General features: G+C 38.9%; 1 protein-coding gene across 2 annotated transcripts in view; it reads left to right on the top strand.

Annotated features, from left to right (window-relative positions):
- The window catches only part of LOC111871724 (hypoxia up-regulated protein 1), a 63,675-nt gene that overhangs the window by 28,209 nt on the left and 15,609 nt on the right, over positions 1–19,857 (top strand). For both annotated transcript variants that reach the window (XM_023865019.2, XM_023865018.2), the window contains exons 7-13: positions 118–267; positions 2,249–2,446; positions 7,576–7,754; positions 8,919–9,166; positions 11,668–11,986; positions 16,258–16,423; positions 16,533–16,802. In XM_023865019.2, coding sequence (XP_023720787.1) covers positions 118–267; positions 2,249–2,446; positions 7,576–7,754; positions 8,919–9,166; positions 11,668–11,986; positions 16,258–16,423; positions 16,533–16,802 — 1,530 coding nt within the window. The remainder of the gene's footprint in view (positions 1–117; positions 268–2,248; positions 2,447–7,575; positions 7,755–8,918; positions 9,167–11,667; positions 11,987–16,257; positions 16,424–16,532; positions 16,803–19,857) is intronic.

Here is a 19,857-nt window from a genome sequence, read left to right as displayed (position 1 = left end):
GTTTCACAGAATGTAAACATATCTACAGCAATTAAAATCAATATAAGATTAATTAATGTGTTTTTGAATTGATTATTATATGCACTTATGTTATAACAGCACTGTTGCACGTTTCAGGTAGAAGGTCTACTGGATGAGCAGGACTTCAAGCTTCAGGTGATGAGAGAAGATTTTGAGACGTTGTGTTCTGATCTTTTTGATCGTGTTAAGGGTCCAATAGACCAAGCTCTTAAGTCTTCAGGACTCACATTAGATGTGATAAACCATGTAAGTAGTAAGAGGTGGTATACATTTATTGTGAATTACTGTCATTGGTTGTTATACCTGTCGCATCCATCATGTGTGCAGTGTAGTTTGAGGATGAAGTGTCTGAGATTATCTTACCCCAGGCTACTACTGCAGCACTCACTCACTCACTCACTCATGGAGCTGAGCCCTTCTGGAGGAGAAGCCAATTCTGCGCCTACTCAAGAATTTCCCAGCATATTATGGAACCCAAAAGTTCATTACCGTGTTCACAAGAGCCCTCCACTGGTCCCTATCCTGAGCCAGATCAATTCAATCCATACCACCCCAGCCTATCTCTCTAAGATCCATTCTAATATTGTCCACCCACCTACTGCGGCACACTCACATTTATTGTAGCTTTCTAAAATTGTTGATTCCTGATGAGGTCATTGGATTTTCCAATTGACCGAATCCTTCCAGCCGCACTGTGGCCCTGGGGTCAACTCAGCCTCTAACAGAAATGAGTACCAGGAATATTCCTGGGTGTAAAGGGCAGCCGGCGCATAAGGCTGACAACCTCACCGCCATGTGTAAGCGGATTGTCTAGAAAATGTGGTAGCCTCGACATCTCACAACTCTATGGGCTTTCATGGCCTGTTACTGGGATAGCTTTACCTTTTTTTAACCTGTTTATTTGTGCTCCATCCCTTCTGAAATTATAAATAGCGTTAATAAGATAGAAAGTCACACTGAGGAAATAAATGACAACTTTTAATTTTGGTTCCTTTTCTGGTTAGAATGTTCCTTCTTAGAATGAAATTACCCTCGTCACATGGCAGCCCTTTGGTTTTGAAATCCCACCTAAATATCCATTTTTAAAAAGGCACACATAGCTTGAATTGTCAAGGAGATGGAAAGTTTGTTACTCACGCCTTGCACAGCATGTGTATGCATATAAGGGAGATAACGTTTTTTGTCTCCATCCATTTGCATATTTCATCCAATCATTGGACAAATTTAGATGAAATCTGGCACAAAGAACCTTAAGTCCCCTTCAAAGTACTCTCCACTTACACTAATACACTTGTCTAGTCTTTTATTCCATTTTTCAAAACATTGTCTAAATTCATCTTTTGAGATGCTTGACAGCGCCTCCGTCGTTTTTTCCTTCACCTCAGCAACATCAGCAAAACGCTGATAATTTTTGAAAAAAAGTTTTGATCATTTCAGGACTCTTCTTTCAAAGCACAGCATGTTTCCACACGACCTTGTTTTTGTTTAGCAGTCAGCAGTAGTTGTGGCATGAATTTCGCAGCCACCCTTTTCATTCTCAAATCTTCTGTCAAAATTCGCTGAACTGAGCTCCAAGTCACTCCCGACAGCTCCACAATTTCTTCAGTGGTCCGTCGTCGATCTTCCTTGATGATTTTACGAATTTTTTCAACATTTTCATGTGTTCGGGCCGTGGAAGGACTACCAGAACAAGGTTTGTCATCAATTGACAGCTCACCATTTTTGAAATGGGAAAACCACTCAAACACTTGAGTTTTCCCCATAGCATCATCCATGTATGCCGTTTTTAACATTTCAAGAGTTTCTGTTCCACTTTTCCCGAGCAAAAAGCAGAATTTCACCGCCGCACGCTGTTCACGAAAATTAGCCATTGCAAAACGACGATCACACAAAACAGTTGTCACTATAAACTCTGCCGAAACTAGTCGTTACCTTCTGAAGCAACGGTAGTCGGCTTATCGACTCAGGAATGTTCGCTCTATGAGCTCATAGCGGCAAAACGCGGTACTACAAAAGCTCTGCCCACAAAGAAATTAGTTCGGTTTCTTTTGGGTACCCCATCGTATGCTTTCACAGAAGAGTTTATGTGTGTGAGCACAACATATTAGCAAAGAACATGAGTGTGTTCTAGGACAAACATTATCCTTGCAGTCTTGTTTCATTCATAGCACAGAAGAGGTGCAAGTGCAACTGAGAACTGTGTGACTGCATTGTATTGTGTTGCCAGGTGATCCTTGTGGGTGCAGGAACAAGAGTTCCGAAGGTACAAGAGAAGCTGAGTGAGATAGTTGCTATGGAGCTGGGTAAGAGCATCAACACTGATGAAGCAGCAGCCATGGGTGCCGTGTACAAAGCTGCTGACCTCAGTAATGGCTTTAAGGTCAAGAAGTTCTTGACCAAGGATGCAGTTCTATTTCCCATTCAGGTAAGTTGTATGTTTACTGTTTCTTCTTGGAAGTATTGTGGCATATAACTCAAAGCAAGAACTGTAGAGCCAGAGAAACAGACATTGTTAGGTAATGCCCACATGCAACAATAGAGGAATTATCATGATATACGTCGTGACGTATACAGCTGTTGCTATGGAGCTATTGGTTAAGGACTTTTCTGTGGACACAAATTCAAGATCATTTGAGTCAGTCGAGTTCCGGAGTACCAAGTGAGCAGTTATCTGTTATCAGAATTGAGATAGTTGGCAGTCAAAGATGATCACAAAAAAGGAATTATACTGTGAAAAGAAGACTTTATGTATACTGCAGTGACAGTGAGATTGTTATAAATCCATTTCCAGTATATGACTAGTGAGGGCCGAGAACACTAATGTACGGTGAACTGTAAGGGGTGTAGATCAGCGATAGTGCTATATTACTTATAGTTATGACTTAAGCATATAGGATGTCAATAAATCCAATCATGCAGTCCAAAACCTGTCCGATAGTCATGCACCCCTATTACATGAAAATATTATTTATGTATGTCTGTCTGAGAATTTAACCATATTTCCCATAAATAGCTTTCCTGAAGGCTGTATAATATTTAAGAGCAGTCTTTAATAGGTGACTATATTTTGCAATATGTGACACTGCATCAGTCATGCCCAGAATGGCTGCATATTTTATAAGGTGGCTGTATTTCACAGTGACAGTACCCTCTTAATTTTATGTGTAGTGCAGGACTTGCTGTACTTAGTGGCATAATTCTTCTCAGAACTTTATGTTCTAAAGCAAGGGTCTCCAAACTACGGCCCGCAGGCCACATCCTGCCTGCAAAAGAATTGTGCAGAAATGCGCCAATTGAACTAATTTTCCAATGAGTACTGGTAAATGTGATTCCGAGCTTATTGACCTGACATATTATACTGCAGTTCGATGGCTTAGCTGTGGAAAGGTTCTTTCGCGCTTCTTTCAGCTCAGGAATGAAATTGATATATTTCTTACCAAGAAAAACCATCACGAACCACTTTTATCAGATACCAAGTGGCTTTTGAAATTAGCATTTTTTGCTGATCTGGTGAACCATATGAACCATTTGAATTTAAAGTTGCAGGGTGAAAATAACTTAGTCTGTGATTTATTTGCACTTATCAAGGCATTCAGAACAAAGTTGATACTTCTGGAAAGCCAAGTGAAAATTTGTAACTTTGTTCATAAGCTATACTGTGCAGAGTTGCATAAAAGGGGTGAAGCAGAATTTCCTTCCTCGTGTGCAAATTTCGTCATTTCAGATTTGATAGAACAATTTCGGAAGCGATTTGCTGATTTGGATTCCAGTGCTCAGGAAATTAGATTGTTTCAAAATCCATTTGACTGAGATGCTGCAGATGTCCCAAGTCAAATTCAGATGGAAATTATTGAACTTCAGGAAAATTATCATATTAAAGACAAATACAAGGAAGGAAATCTGAATGAATTTTATAAATTTCTGAACTCTGAGCAATTTCAAAATTTAAAGAAATTTTCTTGTAAATTTATCTCCATTTTTGGGATGACATATCTGTGTGAACGAACTTTTTCCCAGATGAAGTACATCAAGTCGAAATACGGGGCAAATTTATCCAATGAACATTTAAAGTCGCTACTTGTGATTAGCATTTCAAAATTTGAACCTCAATTTAATCAGATTTTAAGAATGCAAAAAGAGATCCATCATTCACATTAATCGTTTTATTATAATTTGTGATGAAAATATGAGCATTTGCTGCTACTGTCTGTTGTCATTAATATAGGATAATTTATTCTCACGTACTTTGTATTTAGTTTACGAAATTCTATGCTTTCAATAAAACTCTTATACCTAGAGTTATTAATTTGTCATTTTATCCGGCCCGTTGAAAGTGCCAAATTACCTAATGTGGCCCGCGGTTTGAAAAGTTTGGAGACCCCTGTTCTAAAGCATTGGTGCATGATTTTGTTAATAGGTTATGTCATGCATCTCTATATATGTCTCTAAGTTTTCAAGACACATCCAGTCATGTGCTTCTGGAGTTCTGTGACTGGTTTAGCATTCCTGTAGAAGGATTTTATTTGCCCACTGTCCAGATTTTAGGGGTTGCTCTGTTTCCATATTCAGGCAGTAATACCTGCTCTCTGGGGGCTGTTAAGTAAATATGTAGTATAATTCTTTCATTATGTTTGTTCACCAAGCACCACAGAAGTGCTGCCTCTTAAACCTGTGAGATAAAACTGGTACTTAATCACATGGCACTGAAGCAGATCACATGTGGGATGTGTGTACAAAAAAGGCATAGAAATCGCACTGGGAAGCAGCAACATAATGTGAATGGAAATTTAGATGTTATAAGTAAAATTGAATCCCAGGAAAATGGAATGAAATAAAACATAATAACTCTCCTAGTGAACATAAAGTTGTCATAGCCAGTCTTCCAATTAGAATAATTCAGGGTTCTTCTTTCCACCTACACAGAAATAAACACCAGAATTTTGTTTATCTTTCTTGATCTCTCCACAAACCAGTATTCTTCCATTGAACAGCATTTAATTTAGAAAAATTTTGTTTCCTCCCATTCTAATAATGTGAGTCTGTTCATCCACTCCCCCCATACTTCTTCGTGGTGTAGTGCTTAGTTAAGCACAGGGACAACTGTACCCATTCTAACATATTTTCAGAAATCAGTATACACCTACAAGCCTGAGTTAGTCTCAGTAATGTGGAATCATTCAGTCGACTAAAAGAATAGATAAATTATATGAAGAAATGGATCTTGGTGTTTTGAATTTCAAAGGAATTGGGCATCTGTAATACAAGGCTATACATTCAGAATTACTGGGTTTTTGGACTTTGTCCATTGTCCGGCATTCTAAAAACTGGTAATTGGGGTTAGCTCTTTCTAAGTAACGCAACAGAGTAGATGCCTCCCCTTTCATCTGAGGACAGAAACAGATATAGTTTTTGAAACGTTGTGTTTTCTAGTTTTTAGAATACTGGACAATGGACAGAGTCCAAAAACCAAGTATTTCTAAGTGTTATACACCATAGTCAGAACCCTTTAGAAGGCCGTACGTCTTTTACTCCCATCTTCTGAAGCTTTACTGTTTAATAGAAGCACTCTACATGACTGAATTTGCCTTGAAATATGACACTATAGGCCTCTTATAGTCCCATCAGGGAATCTTCCGATGTCTCCTCTCCACTTGCATAATTCAGTGTTTGTGGGGCCTTCACTGGTATGTTCTGTTACCCAAAACTTTGATTAGTTGTGTATGAGGTTTGCTGATGTCATTTTCTTGAAGAGGGCATTGCCAAAGAAAGACAGATATATTTCTTGTATGTCTTGACATGGCAACTTATGAGATGGTATAACATCAGTTACTGGATGGTATTTAGATTAGTTATCAGATTTAGTGGACTCTTACACAACTTGTGACTACAAGTAATTATAACTGTTTCCATAATTCATACACTTTACAGTTCACTGTAGCACGTGCTGACTCTTCTGTGTCTTCACTAGGTGTTGCTATGCAGCAGCTTCCAACATTGTGGAGTCCCACACCCCCACTAAGGGCAACTGTCTCACAACCTGATGCTTGGACTGGTCTATCTGCCTGCACTCTCTCCCTGGCTCAAAGTCAAAGTCATTATCATAGTTACTTTATGACTGTTGACTTACAGCCAATCAGTTTGTCTTGGTATCAAGTCCCTTGAAACCCACAACTAGACTTCCTCTCATCAAGTGTACATATCGTATAGTATATAGCATGTTACTGAAAATTCTTCCTTTTGTACTATATAGAAGTCCTCTGTCAGTACAGGCTTTACAGAGCAGATCATGCCTGTCTTACATATCAAAACATGCATGTGAGGGCACCTATCATTGCATCACAGGAAAGAACAAAGATGCTCAGAATATTTTGTTCAAAATACTGTCATGTCATCTAATCATGTTGAAGTTGCTAATCTCTTCTGGAAAGCTAGGAGAAATGTCTTGTTTCAGGTTGCTTGTGTTTTACATACTAACTATATCAGTCAGCATTGAAAATTGTCATATCTTCTGGGATATAATGCGGTGTAGTCCATGGGAAGTCAGATGACATTTTGGAGGAACATATCTCCATCTTCAGGGTCAAAGAATATTCTGAGCAAGATAACATGAAAGCAGTTGGCAAGCAGAGCAGTTGACTTTTCAACAAACTCCACTATGTTATATCCCAGAAGATAGTACTCTTCATAACCACTGGTGTCAGAACCTCAGATTGTACAAAATTTTCATAATTTGTATTTCAGGATGTTATTAAATTAATTTCTGTTATGTAAATAGTTAATATGTCAGAAAGTGTAAAAGGTGCAGAGAAATGCCACAAAGTAAGAGGACGGTCATGTTTTGCTTTGGTCAGCTTGTTATGTAAGGTACACTTTGATTTTCTGACTGTGTACAAACTTTGCTCTTTGCTAGGGATGGTTTGGATTGAGTGAAAGATGGAAACATGTGAACCTGTCATCATGTTTGATTATGACATTTAACATTGGCTGTCTTTAATAAATTATATTGACTAATTTAATAATATTATTATTCTTGATTCCCAGTTGATACAAATTCCAAATTTTGGTTCTCAAACGAATATGACAGTATGTGTATGTATGTGTGTTTCTTGGCTTCATTTACATTTTCATAAAAACTTAGTTGAAGTGAATTTTTTCTCTGCATTATGCAATTTTCAGTTTATAGCTGTACATCGAAAGCTCTGCTGTTTCCACAGTTGGCTACACATAATTCTTCTCAGTTGTTTTTAGGGTATTTTTTACTTTGTTTAGCTGTATATAATCCACCACAATTAACCATTATGTCTGTTCTGCAAAACTCATCATTTTTGTAATGTGGACATGAGTGTAGAATACTAAATTATGCAAATTGATTAGACTTAGGAATTTCAAAAGTGGGTTAGGATTAATGTAATATCCTTCTTCAGTATTTCCAACTAGATTCTTTCTCTCTTGTATTTATACTTGTTTGTATACAGATATCCTGCTTGGTCCCGTGTTTGTGATGTATGGATTATAGTGGATTCCCACGTAATGGACTTCATATTTATTGTACAGGTTGTGTTCGAACGAGATGTGGAAGGGTCTGCCTCACCAAAACATGTTAAAAGAACACTTTTTGGGCCAATGAACCCATTCCCACAGAAGAAAATTCTGACATTTAACAAACATCAACATGATTTCTCATTCTATGTGAGTTATGCAGAATTGGATCACCTCTCTCACCTTGAAATGCAGTGAGTATAATATAAATTTTTGTATTAGCTTGTTTAATTTGGATCAGAAGTTTTCAGATCTAAAATATTCAGAGTTTATTAGTGTACCTAATGCAGAATGTTATAAAGAAGAATTTTAAAAGCGTGTAGTGTATCCTAAACAGGTGTCACATGGTAGTGACTGAACTACAGGTTCATTTCAATAATTAGATTTATTGGACACTGAACTGTCTTATTTGCAGATGATTACAATGGTTCTTGAGTATTTAGAATCATTCTTTTGTACTGTACTCATTGCTAGATTGTGAGCTCAGATAATGGGGACTCCTCTGTTAGCCTAGGGGCTCTCTGCATGTTGCTTTGTTGTGGACTGATTAGAAGACACCACCCCCACCAAGTGTGCACATGGCTGTTGGGGACTGGTACTTGTTGCCTAGTAATAGATTCTTCTGAAACATTTCTGTGAGTCCAAAGCTTTTGGTCTTTGAAGGTCATGTTGCACAGGCATTTTGAGCAGAAGGAGTTTTGAATGATTTGCTAATATGCATCTGCATCAATTTGCTGAGATAAGTTTCAGAAAGTATATTCTTATTAAAAATTATATTTTAATTAAATCTATCAGATGACAGAAAAATTTATTGTTAAGGGCAAATTGAATTGCTCCACATATCCGAATGTAACATGGTTGATCTGGTGCACAGAAATAGAACTTCCATTTTGAATGACAGGCAAGCTCACATTCAAGGCTGACATTCTTCTGTGTATCTGGTGTATGCACATTACATGTTTTAACCAACATTGGTCATCTTCAGATGTCTCTAAAATTTTCGATGAAACTGCTATGGTTCCGTCTGTAAGTTCAGATTTTGGGTATGTGCTTGTGTGCCCATGTGTCTGTAACATGTATTGGTATCTTGTATTAGTATTCTGCGTATGACGTGTTGCAAGTTTCATGTGAGACAGCTAATAACTGACAGGAATAAATAAGTGATGTGCAACATGATGCTACATTACAATATTTTGATATCTAATTAGTATATTAACATCAAATGATTTCGATCTGTATGACCTCCTGCATGATTTATTGGTGGTTAGACCAATGAGATTAACTTAACATTACTTCTTAATTAAATACATATTCATATTACATCAGATGTCAGTAATGGGTATTTTCTGTGTTGACAGAGCTCTGGGACCATTAAATTTGAGCAGAGTAGAGTTGACAGGTGTAGCAGAGGCTGTGGCTAAACATCTTGGGAATAATGTGGAATCCAAAGGCATTAAGGCTCACTTTTCTATGGATGAGAGTGGACTTCTAAACCTAGCCAATGTGGAACTGGTTGTAGAAAAGACATTAACAGAGGAGGAACTAGCAGCTCAAGAAGAATCTCCCCTCTCCAAGTTGGGCAGCACTATCAGCAACTTCTTCACAGGCATGTAGTACTTTGTCATTAAAAGCACTTCACCAAATATTATTAGGATGATGAAATAAAGGAGGATGAGATAGATAGGGAATGTAGCATGCATATAGGGAAATTAGAGTTGCAGGCAAAATTTTAACCTGAGAGACTAAAGAGAAGAAACCACTTAGGAGAACTAGTGTAGAAGGGAGGGGGGGCACATAGTAACAGTTGGTTGAGGCACTGTGCTACAAGCCAGAAGGTTGCGGAGCCTATATAACAAGGACCTGTTGTAGCTTAGATTAATCTTTACTGGACGAACGTCATCATATGATGTCGTTAAAAGTTAGGGCAGCTGGCCGAACGTCATCATATGATGTCGCGGATTCCACGCGTGTAAGGTTTTTTTAAAATTAAATTAAAAATATAAATTGTTGTTCTATTTACATGATTTTTGGTCACCACCTTTATAAGGAGACAGCCTTCCTTCCTGCATGATCTAATGTAATCTAGCGACGTCATATGACGTTAAAAGTAAGGACAAATTGCCGAACGACATCATATGATGTCGCGCATTCCGCGCGTGTAAAGATTTTTTTAAAATTAAATTTAAAATATAAATTGTTGTTCTATTTACATGATTTTAAGCTGTATAGTTCAACCAGCGGCAATGAATCATTCTAAGATGGTGAATACTGAGCAAGTTGGCTCAAGTAGTAACACATGTGACTATATATATGGGAGGTGCTTAGTTGAAATCTCGGCCTGGACACTGACTCAGTTTTATCAACCGCCCCCCCCCCCATTGGAATACCAAGACAGTGCTTTAAATTGGGCTACACACACTTCCCTTCCTCATCCTTTCTAATCCAGAAGTCAGTATCATTCAGTCATTGGATACTGTATACTCTGACTTATGATGGTGTCATTAAATAAACTATGAATGGAACTATGATGATTATATCTTAAACCAACACATTCTTTTAACTCAAATGAGACAATAGCAAACAGGAAGTATTTATCTGACTTAGGAGTTTTTGCATTGTCCAAGTGCAACATTGTTCACTGTTCCTTTAGTGATACTATTTCACTAGTATTTACCAAGTAAAGTGCACTCCTTTTCTTATTCTCCTAACTAAAGTAAGGTAGACCATGGAGGCCTGTGGGATTGTGAGATTTCGAGGCTGTAACATTTTCTAGAACATTGGCTCACAGATGGTGGTGAGGTTATCAACGTTACGTGCCGACCACCCTTCATCCCCCAGGAAGATTCCTATACTCATTTCTATTGGAGGCTGAGTTGACCCCAGGGGCATAGTACAGCAGGAAGGATTAGGTTAATTGAAAAATCCAGTGACCTCTTCAGGAATCGAACATGTGACCTTCCGGCTTGTAGCATAGTGCTTCAACAAACTATGCTACTGTGTGCCTCTATTCTTCTAGCAGTGTTTCCATTAAATACAGGCTGGTGAGCAGAAAGCCTCTAGCCTCTTCAGTTTGAATTCTGATGGCCTTCTCAGTACCCTTGTGTGTCTTCTTTTCACATGGCCAAGCCATTTTAATAATTTTAATAATTATCTTTTAACAAGATATGAATTCCAGTTTCCTCTCTACAAATTTCATTTTTAGTTCTATCTTCATATTGTACTTGCCAAGTTCTGAACTGAAGTGTCACGTTAACACTGCAGTTTTGAAGAAAATTGAAATGCAGGAAGTTGAAGGAGCAGGTCATGCTTGATATAAAGACGTGCAACAAGTTCCAACATCTGCAAATGTACCCTCAGATAAACGCATTTCAGTGAATAGCTGATGACTGCAGTGAACATAACATTTATGAAGTTTTAATTGTAATTTTTTATTATAATTTTATATTTTAATTAATAATCAACAGTGCATTCACATGCGATATGTGATTCTAACATACAGTGCTAGGTGGACATGCACCTGATGATGGTCATATACGACTGAAATGCGTAATGACAGAGAAGTAGGGCAAGTAGATTCTAAAGGGTTCTGACAATGGTGGGATGACACAGAATTACTGGGATTTGGCCTTGTTCCATCATCCGGAAAATTTTAGGTAATAGAGGACACGATGTTTTGGAAACTGGATCTGTTTCCGTTTTCAGGTGAGAAAGGAAGACACCTACTCAGTTGGGCCCCTTAGAAAGAACTAATCTCAATCACTGGACCACTGGTCCGGTGAAAAAAGTCCCAAACTCCAGTAATTCTGGAAGTAGAACAAGGTTTTAAGTTGTATTTTTGATAGATATTTATGTATATAAATAACTCCATTCCAAATAAATGAATGTACTTTTATATTTGGTATGCAGTATCTGCAGTGGCATTGGAGTTGTCTCTCTTCTAAGAATTTTTGGGCAACTTAAAATATACTTGATTCTTGTGGAAGAGATAGTACTACTGCTGCTACTGCCATTAGCACCCCACCCACACACCCACTGCCACCACCACCACCGCTGCCGCCACGACAACCAAATAAGCATCATTATCTTGTCATATGTTCATTATTTCAGGATCAGAAGAGAAGAAAGAGGAAAAGGTAAAGGAAAAACCAGTAAATGAAGGAGAAGAAAAGAAGCAGGAGCCAGAAAATAATGAAGGGAAGACGAAAGAAGAAGAAAGAAAGGATGAGAAACCACCGCAACAAGGACGGGCAGAAGAGACAGAAGAAAAGAAGAAAGAAGCTCCTAATGATGCAAAGAATGCATCAAAGGCAGGAAATGGAGAAAGGAAACCAAAGGTTGTGGTTATTAAGGAGGAAATTACTTCATTTGAAGATAAATTAGGAGTACCTGATCTTAAAGGAAAGCTACTGGAAGAGGCTCGTAATAAGTAAGTACGTTTAAGTTATTCTGATGTTTGTATTTAAGCAAAACTTCTTTCATATTTAGAGAAGTGCAAGTGTTACACTTGGCCTGACTTAAAATTATGTTTATTTGTAAAATATCATTGTACAGGTACATAATGCAGAAGATATGAAAGATACAGTTTTGAGTATCATGTATCTTAAATGAGGGTTCACCTTTTTACTGTTTGCCAAGAAACTCTGAATACATGACTCCATTATGACCTCATTAATGTAACAATGTAATATAATATTACAGACATATTAAAGGTTTAAAAAAGTAAGGTTACTGGAGAAAATGGAACAAATTTAGAAAATATATTAACTTCTTACATCCACCCAGTATACAGGGTGGGGCCCAGAAACTTCCTTTTTTTGAAGGTGAATAGAAGAAAAATTATTGCTGATAGACAAAATTTATGTTTAGCTAATGAAAGAACATACTTTAAAGATTTGAGGCTTTCACGGCGGTGACTGCTTTTACCGTTCTCACGGTCTTGTCGCTTGCAGATTTCTTATACTTTTTCTTCTACCCTGAAGATGGAGGCGATACGTTCCTCCGAAACGTCGGTTAACACCACATATACACGGTGCCAAATCCCAGAAGACTGCTTTCTTCAACATACTTTAAAGTTTTAAATTATGTAGTTTTAAACAAAATATCTTGAAGGTGGTGGCCACTGTTGTCTAGGCACTGATGCAACCGTTTTCTGAAGTTCCCCTCTGCACTTTCCATCATGTGCACTGGAATTTGGGCTACTTCCTGTCGAATAACATTCTTCAGCTGAAGCAGGTTTGTGGGGCAATGTTTAAAAACCTCTGCCTTGAGGTATCCCTATAAAAAAGAATCACAGGGCATTAGATCAGGTGAGTGCACTGCCCATGGGATGTCACCTCGAAGCGAGATGAGCCGTCCGGGGAACTTTGTCCTCAAAACTGTCATCGAAGCTCGGGCTGTGTGGGCCATGGCACCATCCTGTTGGAACCAGACATTTCCTAGATGCATTTCTTCAAGAGCTGGTGCAAAAAAGTTTTTAATCATATCCACATACCACTGTGAATTGACAGTAACTGCATGATTGTCTTCAAAAAATAAGGGCCAATAACTCCAACTCTCAACATCGCACACCATACTGTCACCTTATCACTGTGAAGTGGCCTCTCATGGAGCTCTCGCAGATTGTTACCACTCCAGTAGCACATATTCTGCTTGTTGACATATCCGGATAGGTGAAAATGTGCCTCATCACTAAAGAAAACAAGTGCATAAGGGGGTAATGTTTCCAATAACGTTTCACATGCCATTATTCGGTTCTGGAAATCACGTGGTGACAGTTCTTGCACAACAACCATCTTATAGGGATGGAAATGAAGAGGTTCGTGAAGTATTCGGCGCATTGAATGATTGGATATGTCTAGGGCAACTACATGTTTGTGAGCGGAGGGTCTTGGAGATCTCAAAATCGACTGTCGAACTGCTTCCACATTTTCTGGTGTCGTAACGGTCCGTTGTCATCCTGATGATTTTTTCACCACACTCCCAGTTGTCCTAAAGTTCTCTTCCCACAAAACAATCGATTTCCAGCCGGGAACTGGACCTCTGGGCTTAATTCTGAAGTGAGTAAGGAACGCACGCTGCACCGCTACATGTAAGAATGGTTGTTCGAAAAATAGGCTTCGACAACAAATGCACGCTGCTCACTCGTCCACCTCATGTTTCCTACTGAGGGGTATTAGACAGAAACTTCCGCTACTGCTGCATTCGCTGAGCCTATCCCCACTTTTCTGTGACTTCCCCTCCCTTCACAATGTGTCTTCACAAAAAGGAAGTTTCTGCACCCCACTCTGTACAATATTACTGCTTCTCATACATTCAGTTCCTTAATTGGCCACTATTGTGGGAAGGAACGTTAAGCAAATTGCAGTTAAATAAGGCTGCATATTTACTTCTATCTCCCAAAATCAAAACCTCACCATTTTCAATTTGAGATTCATATGGTAGTGACTTCTGGGTTTTTATGCTGTGTAGTTCATAGAGTCTACCATGTAGGAGATGAGCAGAAGCAGGCGGCAAGCTGAGCATGCTCAGTTTGCCACCTGCTTCTGCTGGTTTTTTTTCTTGGCATACTCTTAGACTTTGAAGACAAGGGTGATATGTTCCTCAGAAATGTCAGGCTGTCTCCAAGCTACACAGAATTGTAACTCAGAAAATCATATTCTTCAAGACCTCACCATTTTCATTTTCTGTTGACATGCTGGTGAATACTTTTTCTTTTATTTACAACTCATCATTTATATGAAATTTCGAGTTTTCATGGTGTTGGAGATTTATATTGCAGTCTTTCGGGTTATCGCCCCGTGTAGTCCCAAGATTTGAGGTTATTTGTAAAAAGCGATCTCTGAATATTACATCATCAAAGAAATTTGATCTGTATAGTCTTTCATGTGAGGTACAGGGATTAGGCCCATATTTATAATTAGACCTAAAAATGACTTCACTTCAAGAACAGACACATCAGACCATGGGGTTAGCTGAAGTTCAGTAATTTTGTGTCTCACATACCTCTTTGACAGCGGCCTCCGTAGTCTAGGGGTAACGTTCCCACCTCATGACTCAAGGTACGTGGGTTCAAACCCGGCAGAGGTCGTGGAATTTTTAAGGGCGAAAAAAATTCAGGGAACAAGTCCTCCGGGAGGGACTTTAAGCCTTGGGTCCCGTGTCGTAGATTTACGGCACGTAAAAGAACCTCATGTCTCTAGGAGACCTCTGAGCTAAATTAGGCAAATTTTGCCGCCCAAGTAGTTTCCAATGCCTCCGGCAGATGGGGAAAGCATTAGGTACCACTGCCAGATGAGGACCGACCTCGCTGACAGAAAGGGACTAATTATCAGATACCACTGCCAGTAGAGGGCCGACCACGCTGGCAGAAAGGGGCTGATAACGGGCACCAGCACCGGTAGGGTATGGAGACAGTAGAAATTAAAGGGGATGCACAGTGGACCAATAACTGGTCTAAGTGCATGGGGAAACCCACCTCCTCCAACAATGAATGAATGAATATCTCTTTGACTCTGTTATTTGACAATGTTATTCAAAAGCTCGTCATTGAAAAATAAAATAAAATAATTCATGGGCTCTGCATCTGGCAGAAGGTTAAATTGTGGCTCCGCAGTTTTAGCAAATGTGTATGACTTGGATTTCTTATCGTCCATTGTCTTCTCTTCTCACCCATCGACATGCAGCAACACTTGTTTCACCTTCCGACATCTTGTTGCTTGATTGTTCACTCGCAGTTTCTCCTTCAATTTCCAAATTAATCTCATCATCAGAATCAATAAGGAGTTCATCACTTAACGTATCACTACTTGAGTCTTCATCTGCGTCACACAAGGGATTATATGTCAGATTTTTCAGTGCAGAGGGTTGAGGTGTGGCTGCACATAAAAACATTTTGCTAACACATGACACACTGTAATATATAAATTGCATTTGTTCCTCAAGAAGTTCAAATAATGACTTCCAGGTGGTAGAAGAAGGCAGACGAAACATTCATGAATGCGTTGGCACAGAAGACAGTGTCCAGTAGTGGTCATATGAGTGGAGAAACTTTGAAAAAACCTTGTTGATCATGTATCGACATTCATCTATGGAAGCAGTGACACCATATTGAATATGTATATCAACATACAACCAGAAAGGGTTTAAGAAACAGAATATTGTAGCGTGTTTCGTTACTGAAGACGCCGTTCAGATTGTTAATTGGTTTATTTAACAACCTACAAGTACTGGCTACAATTAATTACAACACTGTTGCGGGGTTTCACAATTTACAACCCTACACACAAATCTCTTCATGATAATGCAAAACCCATCCAACATTTCATTAACTGCACCTTTAGGTATACAAAACCAGGAATTCAGGGCTAAATATCAATATTTATGATTGTATAATAGTAAAAAGTAATATTTGTAAATATTAATTTGGTAAAGTCCATTTTTCATTTATTCAAGAAGTGTATGATCACTTAAAAAATTTTGTGGCCTCTGTGCTGAAAGTTATGGTAAGAGCATGTGTAATGTTTGGAAAATCCTCTGTCCTCCCTGAAGAAACAGAATGCATAAGTGAAAATGCTACTGATGAGGGTATTGTGTTTTTCATCGTCTTGGACGGTATGTTTGGACTTCCATTTGTACTTTTCTCATTGTCACATGATCCATTATTTGGTTATGATATTCTTGGATATACCTTCGTTACAGAATTGAAGCTCTAAATGAATTTGATAGACAAAGGAGTCGAAGAGAAAGCGCACTAAATGCCTTGGAGAGCTTTGTATTTGATGCCCAAGGAAAACTGTGGTTAGATGAGTACCAAGCTGCAGCAACTGAAGAGGAGATAGAAAAAATCAAGCAGTCATGTTCTGAGGTGAGAGTTTAGTTATGAAAAGTCATTAAATCCAGCTACCTTTGTGTTACTAATTTCACGTTTGATATTACATGAAATGATTGATTTTTATTTCCACATGTGCTACCAGGTGTCAGATTGGTTGTATGACAAAGGCTCTGATGCTGAAGCAGCAACGTATGAAGCAAAGCTTAGCGAACTCAAGACATTAACAGGGCCTTTGTATAGGCGAGTTAAGGAGCACATGGAGAGACCTGAAGCATTAGCAGCGCTTCATTCTATGTTAAATGGCAGTTCAAATTTTCTTGCCAGTGCAAGGAATATGACCACTGACAGTCCTGATGGACTGTTCACACAAGTTGAACTTGACACACTAGAGAAAGTAATTAAGGAAACCCAGGTAAGTGAGTACTTACATTTACTCACCTGTAGGACAAGATTCTTTTATCAAATATCACCACTGAGTGACAAATACACTTACTTCACATTCAGGAACTCCCAGGTTCAAATCTTGGCCTCTGTACTCCTTCAGGCCCATATTGGGATAGTACCTCAAGCTGAGTCATGACTGCTTCCTTCCATACTGTTTCCAGTTCATTAGGAACCAGTCATCCTACCGTTGGACTCTATATAGTCCAGCTACTGACAGTATCCTTAAATTAACTGGAATTAAATAGTAAATAAGTGAGATCCTTTTAATTCTTTTTTTCCCCACACATTTATTATACATGATCTGCAGAGTCTGCAGTAAAAGTATACGGTGGGGTACCCAAAAGAAACCGAACTAATTTCTTTGTGGGCAGAGCTTTTGTAGTACCGCGTTTTGCCGCTATGAGCGCATAGAGCTAACATTTCTGAGTCGATAAGCCGACTACCGTTGCTTCAGAAGGTAAGGACTAGTTTCGGCAGAGTTCATAGTGACAACTGTTTTGTGTGATCGTCGTTTTTGCAACGGCTGATTTTCGTGAACAGCGTGCGGCGGTGAAATTCTGCTTCTTGCTCGGGAAAAGTGGAACAGAAACTATTGAAATGTTAAAAACGGCATACAAGGACGGTGCTATGGGGAAAACTCAAGTGTTTGAGTGGTTTTCCTGTTTCAAAAATGGTGAAATGGCAATTGATGACAAACCTCGTTCTGGTCGTCCTTCCACGGCCCGAACACATGAAAATGTTGGAAAAATTCGTGATATCATCAAGGAAGATCAACAACGGACCATTGAAGAAATTGTGGAGCTGTCGGGAGTGACTTGGAGCTCAGTTCAGCGAATTTTGACAGAAGATTTGGGAATGAAAAGGGTGGCTGCAAAATTTGTGCCACGACTGCTGACTGCTGAACAAAAACAAGGTCGCGTGGAAGCATGCTGTGCTTTGAAAGAAGAGTCCCGACTTCTTTTGTTTCCTCGAATGAAAAGAGACATGAAAGGAAAGCGTTATGTTGCTGAGGTGAAGGAAAAAACAACGGAGGTGCTGTCAAGCATCTCAAAAGATGAATTTAGACGGTGTTTTGAAAAATGGAATAAAAGACTAGACAAGTGTATTAGTGTAAGTGGAGAGTACTTTGAAGGGGATTGAAGGTTTGTGTTTAAAATTTGAATAAATAAGTTAAAAAAAAATAAGTTCGGTTTCTTTTGGGTACCCCTTGTATGTTCAGTAAGTACTGGCTTGTGAATGAGTTACGCCCAGTGGTGTAGCTAATATGCTTCTTTTTTTGTTCAGTTAGGTGTCATTTTATTGGAGGTTTACTGAGGTCTGGTAGGGTTAGGCTGGTGTATCTTTCACTCAGTGTGTAGTTTTGCTGTATTCTAGTGGGCTCATTGCTACTGCATTAGTGTGATTTTCTAATTTTCTTATGTATCTGGTATTCCACTTTTTTATTTCGCTGAGCACTGTGTTCATTTGTAGATCTTAATGGACCCTGTAATTGTTTATGTACCAAGGTGCATTCAGGATGGATCGGAGAGTCTTGGATTGAAAGTGCTGGAGGATTTAGGTGTTGGAATTGGAGGCTGTCCCCCATAGTTCTATATGGGTTTGAGTACTGCTTTGTATAGGAGCAGTTTGCTTTCTGTTGATAGTGTTTATCTTCTTCCAAGTGGCCAATGAATTTGTTTCGCTTTTAGATTGAGCTGTTTTCTTTTTGTTTTGATGTGCTTTGCTTATGTCAATCTTCTATCGAGATGTATGCCCAGGTATTTCATTTCATTTTTCTGGGGTAGATCAACATTGCCCATTTGCACTGTTGGACAGGTTTGGTTGAATTGGTTGAATGTAATATGCATGGACTTGCTTTGAGTTGTTTTAATTCTCCATTTCTTCACCCACTCGTCAGTCTTATTGATGGTGGCTTGGAGTTTCATTGAGGCTGTCGCTTGATTTTCATGTGTGGTTAAGATTGCTATATCATCAGTGAAGGTAGCCATCTTGTTGTGTGTTGTTGGGAGTTAACTTGTGTAGATAAGATATAGGACAGGTCCTAAGACACTTCCTAGTGGTATGCCTGTTTCAGTTTCCCTTAAGATTGTGATTTCATCTTTGAATATTACTTGAAGGAGTCTATTTGTCAGATGTAATTCTAATATTCTATAATACGAGGTCTGACAATAAAGTTCACAAACTCACCACCATGTGCTTGCCTTGATAGCAGTGGACAGAAACTTCAGCATATTTTGATAACGTTTGCATATCAGCATTTCACAGTTGTGTTGGGGTTGATCTATGGAAGTCTTTTTCTGAGTGGCGTCTGTTATTGTCTGAGTGTGTTTTTGGTGTGCCCTCATGAGAATGTCAGAACAAACATTCAATTTATTTTTGAATGTGGCAAGAGTGGAAGTGAAATCAGAGTGATGCTGTGAAGAAAACGGCAGTTTACAAGTGGGTGACACGTTTTTCTGAGGGAAGATCATCAAATTCATGAAAATCATCGGCTGGCTGTCAGGAGCATAGCAGAGCAAGCAGACATTGACAGAGAAACGGTTAGGAAAATCTCAACTGATGATCTTGACATGAGGAAGGTGTGTGCAGAAATGGTCCCAAAGGAGAGCACCAAAGAATACTATCTTTGAGGGAGTTCTTAGCTAGTAAATAACTGTGCTGGAACACCCTCCCTATTCACCGGATCTAGCCCCCAGTAACTTTTTTTCTGTTCCTGAAGATAAAGGAAATATTGAAAGGAAGGCATTTTGATGACATCAGGAGTAATGCGATGGCAGCTCTGAAGGCCATTCCACAAAACCAGTTCTAAGATTGTTTTGAAGGGTGGACTAGGCACTGGCACCCATGCATAGCTTCCCAAGGGGAGTACTTTGAAGGTGACCACCATGATATTCAGCAATGAGGTATACAGCAATTTTACCGCAATGAGTTCGCAGACTTCATTGTCAGACCACATATGCATGGGGAAGTATCTTTTGCATTTATGCTATTTATACAATTAACAGTTTGTTGTCAGTGTTACT

Source organism: Cryptotermes secundus, unplaced genomic scaffold (assembly GCF_002891405.2).
Source record: "Cryptotermes secundus unplaced genomic scaffold, Csec_1.0 scaffold514, whole genome shotgun sequence".
Classification (NCBI taxonomy): domain Eukaryota; kingdom Metazoa; phylum Arthropoda; class Insecta; order Blattodea; family Kalotermitidae; genus Cryptotermes; species Cryptotermes secundus.
Note: the sequence above shows the minus strand (reverse complement) of the source record. Positions and strands in the feature narration are given on the sequence as shown.